Source organism: Epinephelus moara, chromosome 9 (genome assembly GCF_006386435.1).
Source record: "Epinephelus moara isolate mb chromosome 9, YSFRI_EMoa_1.0, whole genome shotgun sequence".
NCBI classification, from domain to species: Eukaryota; Metazoa; Chordata; class Actinopteri; order Perciformes; family Serranidae; genus Epinephelus; species Epinephelus moara.
In genome coordinates, this window is record NC_065514.1 from 29,794,340 (window position 1) to 29,813,952 (window position 19,613).

A 19,613-nucleotide genomic window follows, 5' to 3' on the forward strand; every position below is an offset into this window, starting at 1 on the left:
TGTTTTTATGCCAACTGCGTTTAGGAAAACTGGCTTCTCTTTTTTAGAACAGATAAGGTGAGAAATAAAGTTTGGGAAAGTTGTTTTTTCTTTAATAATTTAATTAAACTGCATTATTTTTTGGTACATGTGCTTGCTTTGTTTGAATTGCTTTTGCTCGAAAGAAAAAAAGAGCATGTCTGCTGTTTTCTCTGACAAAAAAAAAATAAAGAAAAGAAAAAAACAAACAAAGAACTTAAAAAATAATGTTCAGGCAACCATATCAGTAACAGTCCCATATGAACGGCAGCGAGGTGGTCCGTCAAAATTAAATCACAATAAAACATAATTCATACTGTATTACTTCACTCTCACGCATCTATATTCTAATAACAAGTGTAGGAAGTGAACCGCGACGAATAATAATAAATTCAACAAACTTGGGCACGTGTTTTATTTAGGTTCCATGTGAATATACAGTCTAGACAATTAGGCTATATATATTATTTATTATCATACTTTTTAAAGGGCCTTCACACAATGTACAATGTTCACTAACTGACACTCTGTTGCTTCTATATGAATTACCTACAACTTAAAAAAAATATTTTAGACACCTATTCATAATATTTATTCCATCATCGTAACTCCATAAAATAAAATAAGATTAATAAAAATGTCCATGCACCACACACACTAGCACCATGCTCCAGACGCACGGCAGAGGCCTTATATCTGGGGCTTGCATGCTCTGCGTGACCCGTGACTGATTCGAGTTAACAGCTGACTCTTTTCCATTACAAATGGCTCGCGGATAATCTAGATAACTACCGGATCACGCAAACTGAGCTGCCTGGATATGATGCACCACTCTCCGGCACTGTTTCACAACGCATTCATATTAAATATCTTCTTCCATATTAAAATTTTATATCATAGCAGCAACCTATATTTTAATCCCAAGTATTTGGAGGTATTAATTCTGCACATTAAAAAATGAACATGTGTGCACTTCTTGTTAATGAAAGCCTGAATAAATAATCAAGATATCCTCGTCGATCTTAGCAATGGCTGTACCAGTGATTAGACTTTCCTTAAGATTTTTTTTTCATTCTAACATCTATTTTTGCGCAAAACATTGTGGTGGAATAAAAGCTTCAGATTGATGCGCGCTATAGGCCACCGTGCATGACCACTAAAAGGATGTAGGCCACACCAAACTTTAAAAAAACCCACTCACAGTTAATTTTCAAAGACCTTTTGTGTTATTTAATTTTTTCTCTCTCTTTTCATTTGTCTCGGTGACGTTTCCTCCCCATGTGATCAGGGCGCTGGTATAAATAACGGGAGAAGATCCGCCCCCTCTGTGATTCAGGTTTGACCCGTTTGCAGGTTTCCCTGCACATTTTCCCCGCTTGGCATCGACGGGACTGCTCGTTAGTCGGCTATTTAAAAAGAAAACCCTGAAAACATATGGAAATAGCGAGAAAACAGGGGGACATCTCTCAGCGACGGCGACACGTGCTCCTCTCCTCTCCCCCTCCTCATATGAGTTTTTGAAGAGGGAGGGCAGGGCAGCTTGTGCATCTCATCGTCTTCCTCATCTGGCGTCGGAGGGGCACAGCCGTGTGTGAGCCATGACTCTGAGCTCAGAGATGTCGGATGCCTCCATCCTTTCGGAAGAGACCGACATAGACGTGGTCGGCGAAGGGGAGGATGGAGACAACCAGACGCGCTCCTACGTGGACGAGGTGGCACAGATGCACGACGGCATCCTCCTGGCTGGCTCTCCTCCTCCGTGCCTGGACAGCTCCACCTCCTCAAGGGATACCTACAAGCCGGCGGGCAAGAACACCCTGGTGAAGCCCCCTTACTCCTACATCGCCTTAATCACCATGGCCATCCTGCAGAGTCCCAAAAAGAGGCTGACTCTCAGCGAGATCTGCGACTTCATCAGCAACCGCTTCCCGTACTACAGGGAGAAGTTCCCGGCCTGGCAGAACTCCATCAGACACAACTTGTCCCTAAATGACTGCTTCGTGAAGATACCGAGGGAGCCCGGGAACCCTGGGAAGGGCAACTACTGGACCTTGGACCCGGAGTCGGCTGATATGTTTGACAACGGGAGCTTTCTGAGGCGGAGGAAGCGCTTCAAGCGGCAGCAGGCGCAGGACCTGCTGCGGGAACACAACAGTTTTATCCCCGCCGCTGCTGCGTATGGGTACGGACCGTACGGCTGCGGAGGATACGGCATCCAGCTCCAGTCCTACCACACACACTCTGCACTTTTTGCGTTCCAACAGCAGCAGCAGCAGCAACAACAGCAGCACTCCAGGCATTCACACGCACACACGGGAACCATTATCCCTGCACCGTCTTTGATGCCCACCACCACGGACTTAGCCAGGAGTAGGTTTTACCCTCAGCTCAGCTCCAGTCTGGGATCAGCCAGCGTGCAGGCTGCAGCCCCGGTGCAGAAGTCCAGCTCTCCGGTGCAGCGGTCTCCCTTCTCCATAGAGAGTATCATCGGGGGGTCCCTGAGCCCCTCCAGGACTTCTCCGGCAGTTATCCCGGTCTTACCGTCCTCTCTGGGGCCCTCAGCGGCCGGTCAGCCGCAGACCGTCCATCCCGGAGCTGTTTTACACCCGGTATAAAACTTTCCAAACAGAGCTGTCAGCGGCATAGCGACTGTTAAATGTCTTAACAACAAACTTTTCAAGAAACTAAAAAAAGAAAGCAACAAAAACAAAAAACGCCCCTCTTTGAAGGTAGGATTATTTTTGTATGTTTGTTTGATAGCACGCAGCTGAATGATGGACATAAAGAAACACTATTTGTGCCTATATTCATGCTGTTTAAAAAGATATATTTATGTTCATTTTTCTCGGTGTGAATCAGACTGTTGACCACGAACTTTTCCTTGTATTTTCCATGAAGTAATTCATTTCAGTCACTGTTTTAGGGCGTCTCAGGACTTAATGGACAGGTTATAAATGATCACATGTTTTTAAAATAGGCTAATAATGTATTTGTGTCAAACACATCCATGTTTTCTTTTTATTAGTTTGGCAAATCAAAACTTTTTTTAATGGTTTTGATTTGAAGTTTGTATTAAAAAAAACACAGAGAGCCAAGTCATACATTTATAATAATAATAATATGCAGTGTGTGTTTATTTCAGTAATAAAACATTGTACATTTTTTGGGCAAGTATTGTGTAATTGAAGTGTGATATTTTTACACAGTTTGTTTTTCAACAAGAATAAATTTCGTTTTGCAAAAAAGTAATTTGTTTGGAAATAAATTTATTAAATAACGTCCAGCATCCTGGGCCTGTAGTGCCACTATAAACCCGGGGTTTATACTTAATTAGGCTAACTAATGTTGCCATAAAACTAAAGTTGGAAGTGTTATTGATTTAAAAGGGTCTCTACATTGGGATTATGGTAATCAATCAGAGGATACAGTAACAACAACCCAAATACAGTAGAATAACAGCTGTATGGCTTTGGGTGGAGAGTGTTTCAATTTCAGAAAGCGTGTGTAAGCCACACACACACACACACACACACACACACACACACACACACACACACACACACACACACACCACACACACACACACACACACACACACACACACACACAAACATTTCTGTATGTTGTTTATGAGATCAAACAGTTTGTTCAGATGTTGCACACTCTCTAATGTCAGTGCTTTGGAACATGCGCACACGAGGCCCTGCGTGTCCATCTGACCTCTCTCACACTCATCCTCGTAATTACGGTGAGCGGACAGGAAGGTGTCAGCGGGGTGAGACAGGGGCTGTATTTTGCCTGCTTCAGGTCGGTGATTATACCGGTGCTGATGTCGACAGCTGGTCAGCTCTTGAGAAAACACTCCTGGTGTAATATTTCATTATCTGCTCTTATTTGACACAGTTTGTTCCCAGAGAAAATGAAATGTTTGCTCCTGGAGTCTCGCTCTGGCGCGCCACGGGGCCAACAGGGCTCATGGACGGATGTGTAGTGGAGGTTAAAACCATCTTAATCCACTCACCATTATTTTGTGTTAGCTCACCTTCACTTTGCCCCAATATAGGAAAGAGCATGTGGTTTGACACAAAAAGCCAAAGTGTGCCATTTTTACGCAGAAGCGCAGAAATTTGGAGATAATTACGCACCATAAGGAGATATTATAAAGAAAGACCTGGAAGTGGATTACTTAATATTTATTATATTTTAATCATCAAAAAAACACTTCTAAGTCTGAAGCAGGTGCTGAAGCTGCAGGGCTGCAACTCCTGTGTGATGCTGCTTGTGTCAGACCTCTGCTTTGTGAATATTTCACGAGCTCTGCTGTATGCAGCCTTTACTGTACAGCAGCGCTGCTTCCGTGACTGGATGTGTGCGCCCGTCGACTGCGTGTGTCTGCATCCCCTGATTCAAAGCAACGTGTGTGTAGTAGATAGCTAAATTGGTGCAGCGCTTAGAGCCAGTTCACTAGGCCACGGGAGGACAGCTATTGCGTGATGATGTAACACGCAACGAGAGACAGACAGGCACATACACACACACGTTGAAGGGAGAGGGAGAGCAGGAGCAGGGAAGCAGGTCAGTTGTACTGTATGGACTTGTTTACAAAAACAGAAGGTTAAACAGGGAAGAGGCCAGATTAATTAATAAGACGAGACACATTATAATAACGTCAATACCCGCGCGGGATTTTTCCAGTTGCTGTACTTTCACAATAAAAGTATGTGGGCATTGTATATGTGGTTAATTGAAATTTATGGGATTTTTTATGGGAATTTTCAATATATAATGTAAGTATATTCCAGATACACTAATAGTGTGTGTTACCTATTAGAGGTATTCTATAGTGAAAACTATGACCCTCTCACGGTGTTTTATCGCATGTGGTATATCTCAAATATTTAAATAATATTTCTGTTCGGTTTGTTATGGCTAAAATGTAGCCTATGCAGACTCATCCTGGGCTTGGAATAATTTATACACTTCCTCTGGAAACACTGCTTTCCCCAAGCATCCAAACGCCATATTGAAAACACGTTTCATGAAGAGTGAATGAAGTCAAACTCTCCTTTACGCCTCTCAGGGCCTGTGTTATTGTGATATATTGAACTATGGCAACACTGTAAATTATATTTTTATGTGATTCTGGCGCTTCCATGACGCAGCTCAAGAGACTTCAGGGTGAAATGAAAAAAAAAAGGCTCAGTGAAAAAATAAAGTCATAAATAACAATAACATAACGTGCGCGTGGCTGACGGTCGATCACGGCGATATCTATCTATCCATCTGTCTATCTAAGCCAGTGGGCTACATACACTAGTGAGGTTGATTAAAATGGTGTAGTTGTATATCACATCACCAAAAATGGTTCCACATTTTTGTTCCACAATTTTTGTACTGAGAAAAATATGGGACTCCAGGAAAAAATCACTCCAGGAGCAAACATTTCATTATAAATGAGTGGGCCCATACATAGGCCCACTCATTTATAATAATAATAATTATTATTATTGTTATTATTAGGAGTAGCAGTAGTAGCACTCTGTAATAGAACTTATAGATAATTAAACAGACTGATTAAACAGTGTAGCGCCTAATATTTAAATAAAAATGAAAGGAAGTCAGTAGGAGTGTTTAAAATGGAGCAGGCTATGTTTAAGGTTAATGAGTTCACTCACCAATAAGCAAAAGTAAAATATTAAACCTCATATTAAAACCAGAATCAGCTTCTTTTTCCAAGTATGTAAACATATAGGGAATCTGACGGCGGAATTTCGTTTCTCTTGGACTTACACACAGTTCCAAATGCGGTTTCCAGAAAGATAGATAGATATAAATAGACAGATCGTTGAGGACAAGGACAGCAAAGCTGAACACAGATCGGTAAAGATATACTATCTGTGCATACAGGTGACAAAATGTCTGCAATGATCTACTAAGAATTTGGGTCGTTATTCACTAACAACAGCAACAAATAGGTAGGTAAAGTCCTGCAGTTAAAAAAGGCTCTTTTCATGAAATGTCATGGATCATGTGGGCATCAGCCGTCTTGAGCATGACTGAAGCTCAGTTAGCAGTTTATCCTGCTGGGTCACAGGTCATGAGGAGAGGGGATAAAGCACCACACTCAGCCCATAAAAGACTTTGGGCTTTGGGTAAATGTGTTGGGACATTCAAGGCTGTGAGAATAATCTATATTTCAAAGGAAGCAGTAAAGACTTTTAGCTACTTTAGTTAAAAACTTGCAGGGCCGGTAAACAGGTCATTTTGGGCTGCCTTTGGACACCTTTATGGTCCTGCTGAATAAGTAAGTCTCACACTGACCTCATCAGCTTTTGTCCTCACTTCACAAATGTGTTGTAAAGACAGAAAACTGGCAGCAAATGAGAATACACTACTTGGATTCAAACTGTAAAATAAGTTTTATAAATGTCTCCTGGCTTTAAATGTGTTGAGCTATGAAATAAAAAAACAGTACTGTACAGTATAACCGTACAGTTATATTAATATTCATTGGTGTGTTGCTTTAATGAGCTATCATTTTTGTACATCTTAGCCTATTAATGACTCCACGCTGTAAAATTTTGTACTAATATTTGTTTTTCCTCCAATTAGAAATATTTGAAGGTTAATAAAATAAGCCTACAAGCACTATGATATAAAAACGCCAACAACTACACTTTTATAACCCTTCACTAATAAATAAGAAATGCAAGTTGACCTGTACATTCATTTAATTTATCTCACTAAAAACAGTTGGCAAAAGAGTTAAATAGTGAACATGTCATGTTTCTGGCCTCATTATGCCTCTATAAAATGTTTAATTATTTACAGCCCCAGGTGCACTGCATTAGGTGTAACCGGAAGTCCTCAGTGAGGATTATTTATGTGATTTTTAAAAATTTGTTTGATATTATACTTTCTAAAAAAATCACCATTATCATAATAATCTTAATTTATAGCACAAATAGTGGAAATTAATTCAAAACAGCATTTTTTGTCTGAGAACATAAATGCAATGTAAATGTTTATTTATTCATTTTTTTTTTTTAATTTCAAAGGATTTTAAATTCAAAGTAAGACATTTTAAAGGAAGGATGCAGCTAAAAGATCCTACATAATGCATATTAGAAATTATGTGTTTCCACGTTTTTGTATATCTTGGCACAAGTTTAAAATATATTTAGTATTTTAAAGTTTCCTTTTCATAGTGAGGTCAGGAATTAATTTTGTATTAATTCCTGTTTGATCCATAAAAAATAAATTTGTAAAAAAAAGTAGTTTTGAGGCAAACCTATGCATATGTTAATGCACATTGCACTGTTAATGTGCCAGAGTTGACTGAAGGACTACATTTCAATTGTTTTCCCTCGGATCAGTTAATTTAAATTAGAAGCAAGAATAATGTGTGTAAACTCTGAGAACATCTGTTGATGTGAAATGTGTCGAGAAATATGAAGAAAAAGAGAGCAATAGGAAAAGAGGGTGAGTACAGGGAATGAAATGTAAAAAAAAAAAATAAAAAGAGTAAAAAGAGTGAATACCTCCCAGGGAGGTGCAGAATCTCTCCATCTGCTATTCAGTGTATGGAACAGTCGCTACACTTATCCCCTCTCTCTAAAAGGAGCTCCGCTTTCCACCCCATTAAAAAGTTTGGGAACTAATGCCACCCCTGAATACTACCCTAATTAGAGGCTGCTCAGAATTGCAAGGACCTGCTACACAAGAGTGGCTTTGGGATACATTCTGCTTTTCCCCTTTTGTAATGCCATCGTTTTTGCTCTTTCTTTTTCTGACCCATTACATCTTTCTTTCTTTCTTTCTTTCTTTCTTTCTTTCTTTCTTTCTTTTTGTGTCCTCACATCAGAGCTTGCTAACAAAAAGGAGAACAAAGCTTTCATCATGTTTTTAGCACTTTTGCTCCCCTACAGAGACAGAGTGATGGTGGAAGTACAGTGCCTGAGCGTGCAGCAGTGATGAGTACACATGATGAGACTCCCAGTTACAGTAACAGCTGTAGAGATGCATGAAGTGCTGTTTGACAGAGGAATTAAAGACTCTGGCTCCAGGCCACCTCGCTCCAGACAGGCCGGGGAGAAACACCGAGCTTTCACCACTTCATGAAGTGCAAGCTTACGCGTCCTTGCACATAATTTATTTAGCTGAAGACTTTCAGAGGTGTTTTTATTTGTTCTACATCTTGCCTGTCTCACCCCGGTGTGAACTCGCAGATCCGGGATCTGCTGCAGAATTATGTTGCTGCCTCTCACTGCATTTTTCACTTTTTTAGCCCTGCACGTGTTTGCTTTGGCATGCTATCCGCTCATACAAACAACTGGGGGCCCGTAGCTTATCCATCACGCTTGTGCAGAATGTGATGATAAAATAACAGGCGGCTTGAAACAAACCATTTGTTACAGCAGAATTTATTATTCTGTCCACTTGAAACAAAGTACAGAGGTTACCTAGACATCTCCTACTTAGGTTACAACAATAAATAGAACAAAAAGAAATCGACTGCACATACAGCCACAGTTGGAAAGTCCCAAATTGTGGTCACTCCAAAGGCTTCTGACTCCAGCAGCTGTGTGATGTCACCGCAGCATCCGCTGACCGTTTGCATCCTACACATCATTAAGCATCATCGCCTTACCGTTCAGTAGGGCTCTGCCAAAGAAGCTCTACCAGCTTCAGGCCTGATTAGTTACATGCAACAACGCCTTTCGGTCGTAAACACTTCATCGAGCTCCTGCAGCCCGTTCATCATCGTGACACCCACAGGTAATCCACACCAATGGCTGCAGCTGACACAAGGCAGAACCCAAACATTTCCTCTGAGCTTCTAAACACAGACTGCCAGCAATCTAACACACAACGGTACACTCAGTAAATATAGGATATATTCAAAACCAGTAAACCAGACAGGCGAAAAACGCTTGCCTTTGTGTATACATATGTGGTGCATTTATGCTTGTGTAGATGCATGGGTGTAGATTTTGGGGGGGTGCAGGGGACACATACCCCTTAATATTTAGAACATATATATGTGCATTTGTCCAAAAAAGTGTCAGAATTAATTATAATTAATGACATCACCATGAATTGATGCAGAATATGCACAAATTTTCACAAAAGTGTCCAAAGTGTCAGCATCCCCTCCCTAGCTTTCACCTGCAAAATGTCAGTCAAATTAACAGGTATTGATCAGGCAGGGACTCAAAATTACAACAAAGAGACACAAAATGACTGCAAACAGATACAAATGACCAAGAAATACACAAAATTACTTCAAAGAGACTCAAAGTGATCTCAAAGAAACAAAATGACAAGAACAGGACACAAAATGACTACAAAGAGACATAAATGACCAACATTTTTTTACCAAAAGATACACAAAATGACCTCATCAAAACAAAACAACAACAACAGACACAAAACAACCACAAGGAGACACAAAATGACTGCACATAAAATTATCAAAGAGATACAAAACTGTAAAAAATTCATATTAACTACGAAGAGATGCTGAACACACACACAACAAAAAAAAAGAAATAAAAAGTTGACTGTATGTCTTGCAGGTCTGTAGGAGAGTTGGTGTGGCCCTTTGCATATGCATGTCCAGGGGCCGACTGTCTCATAATTTGCCCATGCGTATGTGTCCCCCCCAATGTTGAAACAAAAACTATGCCCTTGTGTAGATGGGTGGAGGGGTGGTGTGGGGGGGTAGTTCAAACTCTGGCTTCCTCAAACAGCTTCCAAGTTTAAATTTCAGTCTGCATCCTCTGCGTTATGTCATCGACTCCTCAATGACGATGGCCTTGTCACTCAAAAGGGAAAAACGTCAACACTGGAAGCCACCCATGTAGGCCCATTCACTCCTCACTTTTCCTTTCCTAAATATCCTTCCCCTCTCCTCCCCCGAACATTCCCTCCTGTTTGTATATGTCTTCCCCCCCCATCCTCCTCTTTCTCCAGCTCTCCGCCTCATTGACTCGACCACAAAGTGTCTATGGCAGATGACTCCGATCTCTGAAAGGAGCAGGGAGACGCTGGAGCTGAGCATTTAAGTGGTGGGGATTGAGCCGCCCCACCTCTTTCTGTGTCGCTTGTGTCTTCTCAGGCTTTTGGAAGTTTGCCCGAATCTGTCTCAATATTTGACATACGTGCTCTTCACACAGCAACAGATCGACCCACAATTAGATCCAGAGATTTTAGGACACACTCACAAGCACCCCGACTCTTGGATGTAGCCAGAATGTGAGCCACATAAAAGACAAAACCATGACCCTCTGCAACATATTAGGGATCTGAGCTTTGATTTTGTGATCACACACTGCATGGTTATGTATGACATTGTCGAGGTGAGGAAAATGCCTCAGAAAGACACGTTCTTAAATTGTCAACTGCCCTCTGAGTCATGACTGGGTAATGCCTGGAAAAAGAACACTTACTGGGGGGGAAGGAATGAGAGGAAATACAGTATATGTGAGTATTTAAGTGTTCATTTCCCAACATTTACTGCATGTGTGCATGTACAGCTCACAGTGGCCTGCAGTCACTAATGTCTTACGCCCTCTAACATCTAAAAGCAATGTGAGTTTTTAGTCACAGACAGTAATATTTTGCAAAGATTAAGGGGATCTTGCAGAGTCAATAGCTCCCTTTACACTGCCTGTTCAAAGTGGAAATTTTTCACCATTATTTGGCCTCACTGCCTCACATACAATCGCAGAATGGGGGACAGAGTTGTCTCACCTTTGAGGTGGCAGCGGAACTAGTAACAGTGCCAAATGGAACGGGATGGGCATAATGTTTTGATGATTTGTTATGTGTGTGACCCACCACTAGGAGATTTAAAAGCAGCTAGAAGCAGTTAGCAGCTAACTCAAAAAAGTAGAACAGAACCTGAAACTGCCTGAAAATTGGGTAAACAATGAGGTTTGGGAGCTTGTTACCCTCCAAGCAGAGGACGAGATCAGCTGCCATGTGACAGGGACAGTAAATAACTCTTATTGCCATGTTATGCCATTGTTATTGTTTATAAAGAATCGCCGATGCATATGTTAAATGTCACACTAGAAGCCAAAACCGTTGTGTTACATGTCACGCTTGTCATGTCTCTTTTACTTCTGGTATACCAGCATGCTGGCAGTCACATGTCAACAGTATTCTTGTCAATTTGGCATCAGTATAATCCATAAACTGTATTTGTGTACAAACTTTACATTTTGGATTTTGTCACCTTAAATCACTAAAAGGCTCTGTTGGTTAGCTGTGCTATTTTCGTGGGAGGAGACTGGGAGGATGAGAGGCAAACTGTTCAGAAAATTAAGATTTCTCACTAAAATACATTCTAGTACGCCCGAGTTCACTCCACAACTCCACCAGTTTCTAGCAAAGAGAATGAGAAAGACTTGTTCATGTTCTTGCGCCACACTGAGGTCCCCTCCATGTTTGCTGTCTACTCCTCTTGCTGTTTCTTGTTTGGTGCTGGAGAGAGAGCACCAGTTGGCAGAGGCTGAACCAAGTCATTGTTTTGTAAGTAACAAATAAGTCCAAAGTCTTTGCACTCAAATCCCAAGTCAAGACTGACAAGTCCCAAGACAAGTCTTTAATTATAAACTTTGAGTTTTGAGTCCTAAACGAGTCCTTATGGGTCTTCGTCAAATGTGATTCTGTTTTAACAACAGCATAAAATATTAAATTTGAATTTCTGTTGAGACAGGTTTCTTGGAAGTTGCTGCATCTCCCTTTGTAATTTTCAACCTGCATGTTTTGCGTATTGCAATTTATTTTTTGGTGACCACCATAGTTTTTGTAAGTGAACAAAATGATCTTGGTATTCTTGGATCTCTGCTACAACTTGATTGGATGCTGTAAGATTGGTTCAGACAAAATAGATCTGGGGAATTACATATCAACTTTCTGGGAATGAATAGTGTTAATGTCAGTTGATTCAGGAAATGAAATGATTGATGGCACATTTTTAAATAACATACTTTTTAATATTTGTGCTTGGGAGAAGACAAAAGGCTCATGAAGTCCAGAGTCATTGGCGTTTAAGTCCAAGTTAAGTTGCAAATCATCTTTGAATTTGTCAAGTCGAGTCTAAAGCAATCAAATTTATGACTTCAGTCTAGACTGAGTCCAAGTCATTTGACTCGAACCTATATGTGGTGACAATGTTCATGTCAAGTGTATTTGCATGAGCCAAAACAAAAAAAGTAATATCAAACAGGTTTGGTTAAATGAAACGTCAAGACAAGAAAAAGACAGCTTGGACTGACCTTTATGACCAACTAGCACCAAAAAATCGAGATCACGGGCGCGTGCACCAGCTTAGGTAAAACTTCTGTTTTTCACTCCAACATTGAAAATTTGTCTGCGACAGTGAAATCACTTTAAAGTTGATTGGTTTAAGGCCAGTAGAGAAACTTTCTGGAGATTGATGCTGGCTTTTTTTTTTACCAAACCCTTCTCCATTCCCTTCTGTCCCCCCCACAGGTTTGGTAAAATAATGACAGAAAACATACACCTAGTGTGCAACAACAATGTTGACTCTCTCAAAGGGAGGAAAAAAACTGTAAAAACACTGTATATTCTAGCGAGGTCCTGCTAAAAGTCCCCTTTTGTGTGGCGCGCCAGTGCTAAAACTTGCTATAGAAAATATCTAACTGGCAAGATCTCACCGAAGTGGAAAAAAAGATGCTGTTCTATTTGATATTTCCTCCCAAGGCAGTAAGCACTTCCTGTTCCCCGTCACAACATTTTCAGGGGCCTCTATCAAAGTATAACTTCACCAAGGGGGGTGTCCAGCAGCCCCTGTGCTTCAGGGTGGCCAGGCCCGCCAATTCTGAACGGAACTCTGTTGGATATGTGAAGTGGCTCCACTGGCAGGTAACTGGATACATATTCAGGACGTAGCAGGGTGCAGCAGACCTGCTGAAATGTAGCCTAACTCTAGTGTTAGCACAGGCTAAATTTACAGGCTGAATTTTAATGTATCTCCTCTGCTTTTACAAGCTAAATATACCTGATCAGGACCCAAAAAGCTGCTCTCCTACTCAATTCACACAAATTGCAACAGTTCACGGAGCAGTAAAGAGGTCCATCTTGTGTGTTTACTGAAGTTCCATAATGTGAACTCGCTTCATGTATCCCAGTTGAATCTACAATCACTCTGCTTAGGGTTTTTTCCACATGTTTTATCTCCAATGTTCAGAGTGCCTCACTTATGCTTCCATTTTGCCCTCTCGTACACGGCAAAGCTGCAAAAGTGGCTTTTACACACCCACATACCATCAGTGCACACACACTCTTAAATGTGAACACCAAGACTAATTACCGCCATCCAATAGTGGTAATTCAGTGTGATCATTATGCAAGCAGCCTTCTCCAAACAGCAACATATCTGTTTTACTATGAAACTGTGCTGTTACTCTGACTCTATGATACTGATGATGTGGCCACTGAGGAGCTGCCAGCTATCAAAGTGCTTATTTCATTTCATATTTACAGTGTTGAGGTTAATAATTCAATGAGCAATTTAGGAGTTTTAACAAACTGACTGAGTTTACACATTACACCTCAAAATAGACACAGTGAGTTGTGAAGGATGATTATGATAATTGTTAGACTAAATACATTTTCTGATTTTATTTTTTAATATATTACACATGAGGTCACAACTAATTAAAATTCTAATCAAATACGATTTTTACCAGAAAAATGTATAGCATAAATTCACCTTTTCACATATGGATCATTTTCTCACATATTTGTGGTATGTGACTATATATAACTCATGGGTGGATTACCGAATGGGCATACGAGGCACAGGCCCAGGGCCCCAAAGTACCATGGGCCCCCTTGGCTTTCACCTGCAAAATGTCACTCAAATGAACAAGTACCAACCATGAAGAAACTCAAAATGACCACAAAGAGATGCAAAGGAACTGCAAAGACACACAAAATTACTACAGAAAGGGGTTGTGAAACCAAATCACTGTGGTGACACATGGGTTGTGTGTCTTGCTCTTAATTAGGAGAGGTGGTGGGGCTTTTTGCATATCTGTGCCCAGTGGCCCACCGTTGCATAATTTGCTTGAAGGCTGTGAAGGCTAAGCAGTTATTAAAAAAAAAAAAAAAAAGAATTCAAATGTGGTAGATCCCTATGTTAAAACGCCCAACTTTACAGCAGAGATGAAGATGTTTACAGCCTGGTACAAAAAACGGTTTTCGTCTGTATTAATAATTTTACCTTTTTATGACAACTGTACAGGGAGTGAATTTTTATATAACTCACCTGTTGACAGTTTAGGCCTAAAGTTACACATAATTGAGGAAAGCTGCTTTCAGTGACAAGCAAGGCATCTGCAAGGCATCAGTCTATGAGTTAGATACACCCCTCGCTCATCCATAGCTCCACCCTCTCATCCAAATATGGTCACTTGTGCTCCGAACATCCAAGATGGTGATGACTGATATGCTCTATGCAGGTGTCCACAAACCAGTGGGTGATGTCGCAGTGGCTACATCCAATATTTCATACAGTCTGTAGTTGGCACTGGGGAAATTTGTTTTTTTACTTTAGTATTCATACGGCCATGATTTAGTCTCTTATAATTAGTTTGGTATCGTTATAGAGACTAAGCACCTGAGATACATAAGTAAAATGAAAGATAATGACAGTAAGTCCAGAGGTCAGCTCTGGCCTTTTGCGTGCAGTGTTTGATCAGGTATTTCCCATGGGCTCTTGCGCATGCAGCTCTCTACTGTATCTGTATCTTCACTATTTACTTTCCAATTAAGCAACCAAACAAAAAAATGCCAAATGAATGACAACAACTTGAACTCTGACGATAAAACATTGTGACATGTTTTCATGTTCCTCTGCAGGATTATCGTGGGTTATGCTGACCATATGCAGTGCTTTACTAATTGAGATCTGCTGTATGTGAGGCCTAAGATAACAATATCAAAATTTGTTTAAAGACTGTATTTGTTTCTTTAGCCGTGGACGTTTCTCAAACGATGCCCTGGATGGTCTTCAGTGGCTGTTTATTCTTTACTGATTCATGTACAGGGCTGCAGGCCGATGCAGCCAACTCAAACATGATGGAATAATACATTTGGAAACTTTCAACAAAGCTGGATTACAGAGTGAGTTCTTGTTTTAAAACCAAAGCTATTAGGTGCCAGAAAAACATAGTTGAGAATTTTGACAATATTAATAATTTGCTTAAAAAAGAGCCTGGTATGTTTCCTGAAAGCCATCTGAATGAACCCACCATGTGTTTGTTAATGAGAGATAAGTTGAAGGGAATTTTATGTATTCCTGAAACCCATTCCTGAATTCCAGCTAGAGAATGACTTGTTTAACTACTAAAACTTACAAAACAAACTTAACAACAAATCCAAGAAGAGGTTGTCTGAAGCCGCATGCAGACAGGATGCAGACAGCAGCAACAACTCTGACAGCTGGGACTTCTCCACCCGCCTGTGCAGCTTGTTGTTTTTACAGTAGCTTAATTGATTCACTGGCCGCACTGGTCTCCTCTTCTTGATCTCTCCATCCTCTCCCGTCACTCTGCACTCAGGTGGAACGAAGCGGTAGGGGGTCCAGGACATGGTCTCAGTCCAGTCTGAGCACATATGCTACACAGATCAGCGTGTTTCCATTTCTCTGCCCGACACCAGAGGGGATAGGGTTACCATGTGCCGGTGAGGGAAGAGGGGTGAAATGCAGTGCTGGTTGGATGGTGCTAGGATATCACAGAGCGAGCACATAAATCTGTGCATCTGAATGCTGATCATTTGTTAGCTGTGGAACTTTTCCTCCCACATGTACCTCATTCTACTCTAACCCTCCTCCTACTGTTGCAACTAGAGCGTATGTGAGTTTTAGATGGAAACTTTTACACTCTTTTACTTAGAGTAAAACAAATTTGTCGCCTCCCTTTCTATGGCTCTAAAACTACAGTACAATAAAGATTAGTTTATAGATGTCTATGAAATCAAGAGGCAGCTCTCATGAATAAATAAGGACATGCACCAGTAAACCTCTCAAAAATGTAATAGCTGCTATAACTTAACGTCAGAGAAGAAATAAAAAGCAGGTCCAATTAGCACACACAGCCACGATGAACAGCTAAAGTATTTGAAAGTAATATAGGTTGGAAGTGAAGTTTGAAAATGAAATCTGTCTGGAAAAGGAAGTTTCCTACCAACATATTACAAATCTGTCTACTAATTTCCAAATGGAAACACTGTTTTATTGGACATCATGGTGGTGCAAAGTTGTAGTACAGCAAGGTACTTGAATCCATCTGCTCTTAAACTAGTAGTATGAAACTTCAGGAAATACGGCCATTTTTCTTGGTTGCCTGGAGTTATATGAGAAGATTGATATCACTTTCATGTTTGTTTGGTAAGTATGCAGCCAGAGCCAGTAGGTAGTTAGCTTACCTTACCCAAAGTTTGCAGGTCTTGCAAATCAGCCCAGTCCCCAGAGGAAAATGTTGGCATTGTACATTTCTGCGAACCACAAATACAGTACGTTTGTACGATTCATACTTATCATATCAATGTTTCTAAAGTGACAAAGTATATGAGTTGAACTCATCTGGGGTTGGAGGGGGTGGTGGATGATGCGACACCTGAGATGACGCCTGAGATGTGAGATGTCTGTGAAGCTGCAGACCATTGCAGACCATTGTTGGAGACCAACAAACAACAAAACCGGTTGTGTTTTAGCGACCTGTTGTAGTTTTTCTAAGCCAAATCTTTTCTGAACTAAGTGGCTTTTGTGCCTAAATATAACCACACAGTCACCACAGCATTATTGGATGTTAAGTTTTCATGTATTTGCTACATAATTACGTACAAACATATCTGTGGTCTGCAGAAATGTACAATGCCAACACTCTTCTGGTGATTAAGTTGTGTGTATTACTGTTACATTTGAGTTACAGTGCTAACCATGGGCTGCAATCTCTGAAAACCCCAAAAAGATTGTTACGTACTTACCCTATTCTGAAAGTATCTCCAGAATCCCTAATGACTCTTCAGGCCATCTGGATGAAAAAATATTCAATATTAATCAGTTTTACCCCCCTCCAAAACATTTAACTTGTTTCTCAAGTTGTGACTGTATTTCCTAACCCTGGTAGCCAATATGACATAGGCCTTGTATAGACTGCCAGCCCAAATATGCTTTCTGACATATCCAGATTGGTTTTAGAAAGTCTTGACAGCAAAAAACCCACATGAAATGTGATTTTGCAAATCAGCTCCAAACCACATTTGGAGGTGGTTTGAAGTGCGATTCCAATCAGATTTCTAGTGATGTGTTGCAGTTCAGACGCTCTGGCCACTAAAATGGATTTCAAAGTGTCTGTGTCTGTACAACAACAGCATTAAATCCAAGTGACGGAAGAACTGAGCAGAATCCATGCTGCTACTAGCAGAGCACTATGGAGGACAACGTGGAAAACAATAGTCCATGGACAGACAGCAAAATAGGTTTAATTAAATGACCATGACCAGATTGTTTGGAGGGTGAAATTATGGACCCATGGATGTATAAAGAGAAGGTTACGAAATTTGAGGCAAGGCCCAGTTTATTCCTATGAAAGTTGCTCAGTGCATGATGGCAAAAAAACTTCGGTTTCCATATAAAATTACCAACATCATCTGCATTTTTGGGCCCATAGAGCAAGTGCACGAGACACTTACGGCAGCAGAGTGGCTATCTTCCATCAGCCGAGCGACTAACTTCCGGTTTAGCCCTTTGCTAACTGAATTGGAATAAAATGATTTAATCAGGTGACTTTGCTAAACTTTCGAAAAGTTTCTCATGCTTTTGCGTTGGAAGGCAGCATTACCAGTGAAGATAAGTAGTGACTGATGCCTATGTCATTATCACAGCAACCCACACAGATTGCTTGGTGATGTCTGGACACACAAATCTGATCTGATCACTTGCAAATAATAGTGCAGACAGTGTTTCCTAAAGATCTGTTTTGCTTGCAGTCTGATTATTGCCATTATGTCCTTGGTCTTTCTGATAAACTTAGGAAACGGGTCAAAAAGATTTTTAATCATGCATTGGATAAAAGAATTTTCATCCAGATGAAGTCTTTAATACTTTCGGAACATCTTGAGGCACAAACTGGAGCTAAGTTTAGCTTAGCATAAGAACCAGAGGCAGGGGAAACCAGCTTGACTATGCCCAAAGGTTCAAACAAATCCCTTATCAGCACCTTTTAAAAGCTCATGACTGAATCACAATGTTTATTACAATAACTTCCAGGTAGAAAACCCCTGCGTCATGCACATAAAATGAATTGGCACTGAGCAAATGCTACCATTGGCTAGTTTTTAGCCACCTAAAAAGGCACAACTAAAAGAAAAATCTGAATTATTTTAAGAGTACACTATATTTAGAATATTTTCACTGCTTTACCTTTCTGTCAGACGGCCCTCTCTGACAGTGAACTTAAGCTGCTATCTCAAAGCCACCAGACTCCACTGAAAAAAAACAGTCATTTTACTTTGCAGAACTCTGGAGCTGCTGGTCTACTGCTGCCTTGATTGGTTAGTTTGTAAGGTTAAGTATAAAAAAATATTCCAAATATAGTGTACACTTGAACTGATACTGATTATTCTTTGGTGGAACTTTTTAGGTAGCTAAAAAGCAGTACCTTGCTTAGCTCCCACACCTTTAGATTTGGCTTGACAACACCAGCAAAGCAACACAGTATATAAAATAAACATCAGATAAATTGGGCCACTCTCTTTAACCATCTCTGCATTGAAAGATGTCTATTTAAGGTGTTTACCAGGTGTCTGCCCAGCAGTGATTCTTGTTAGCATGACGCCATGTTGATTTGGTCTGATCTGTCCTCTCAGTGTCACTTTTCTTTTAGGCACCATGTAGCACACAAACCTGACTTTGTGGTTCCATTCAAGATGAACCAGGAAGGAAGAAAGCATCATCTTTGGTAAAGTAGACCAAATAAGTCTACAAGCTTAGCTGTAATACACATTCATCATCAGCCACATTTTGATCATGTCTTGTGTTGACATTACCAGTTTATTACTGTACGTGTCCTTTAGCTCAGGATACACCTATAAAAGTTCTTTCCACTGTTGTTACCTGATTTCCAGTTCAGAGTAGTTTAAGCTGACAGTTAAACAGCCTGACAGATTGATACTCTCTCGTTAATGCTTAATGACTTTCCCAGTCTAAACAAATAATCAGTCTCTCAGTAGCAGAGCAGAGGGATTCATGGGGCTATCAATTCACTCTTTAGGGATGTAGAAGAATGAGGGATGGAGGGAACACGGGCTGATGGCAGTGGAGGAGTGGAGAAGGGGTTTACCAAAGAATTTATCCTCCTTGTCTTTGGCTGTTATGAGGGCGGTCAGTGTGGCGACCTCTCCACGGCAGGAGGGGGTCCACCGGTGACCCCTGTATTCCCCTGCATCCCCTTCGAGCCCCGGCTCAATGCAGGCCATTCATGAGTGTGTGTTTATCCTAGTGATGCTCCGCAGGGACGGCCTGCTATCCACTGCCATTTTATGGAGCCTGA

The 19,613-nt window shown here is 40.8% G+C and overlaps 1 protein-coding gene across 1 annotated transcript; it reads left to right on the forward strand.

Moving 5' to 3' along the window:
- The first annotated feature begins 1,350 nt into the window (after positions 1 to 1,350).
- On the forward strand, positions 1,351 to 3,263 carry foxd1 (forkhead box D1). Its single transcript, XM_050053048.1, has one exon. It carries the CDS (start codon positions 1,617 to 1,619, stop codon positions 2,631 to 2,633), a length of 1,017 nt encoding a protein of 338 aa, XP_049909005.1. The 5' UTR covers positions 1,351 to 1,616; the 3' UTR covers positions 2,634 to 3,263.
- The last annotated feature ends 16,350 nt before the right edge of the window (positions 3,264 to 19,613 follow it).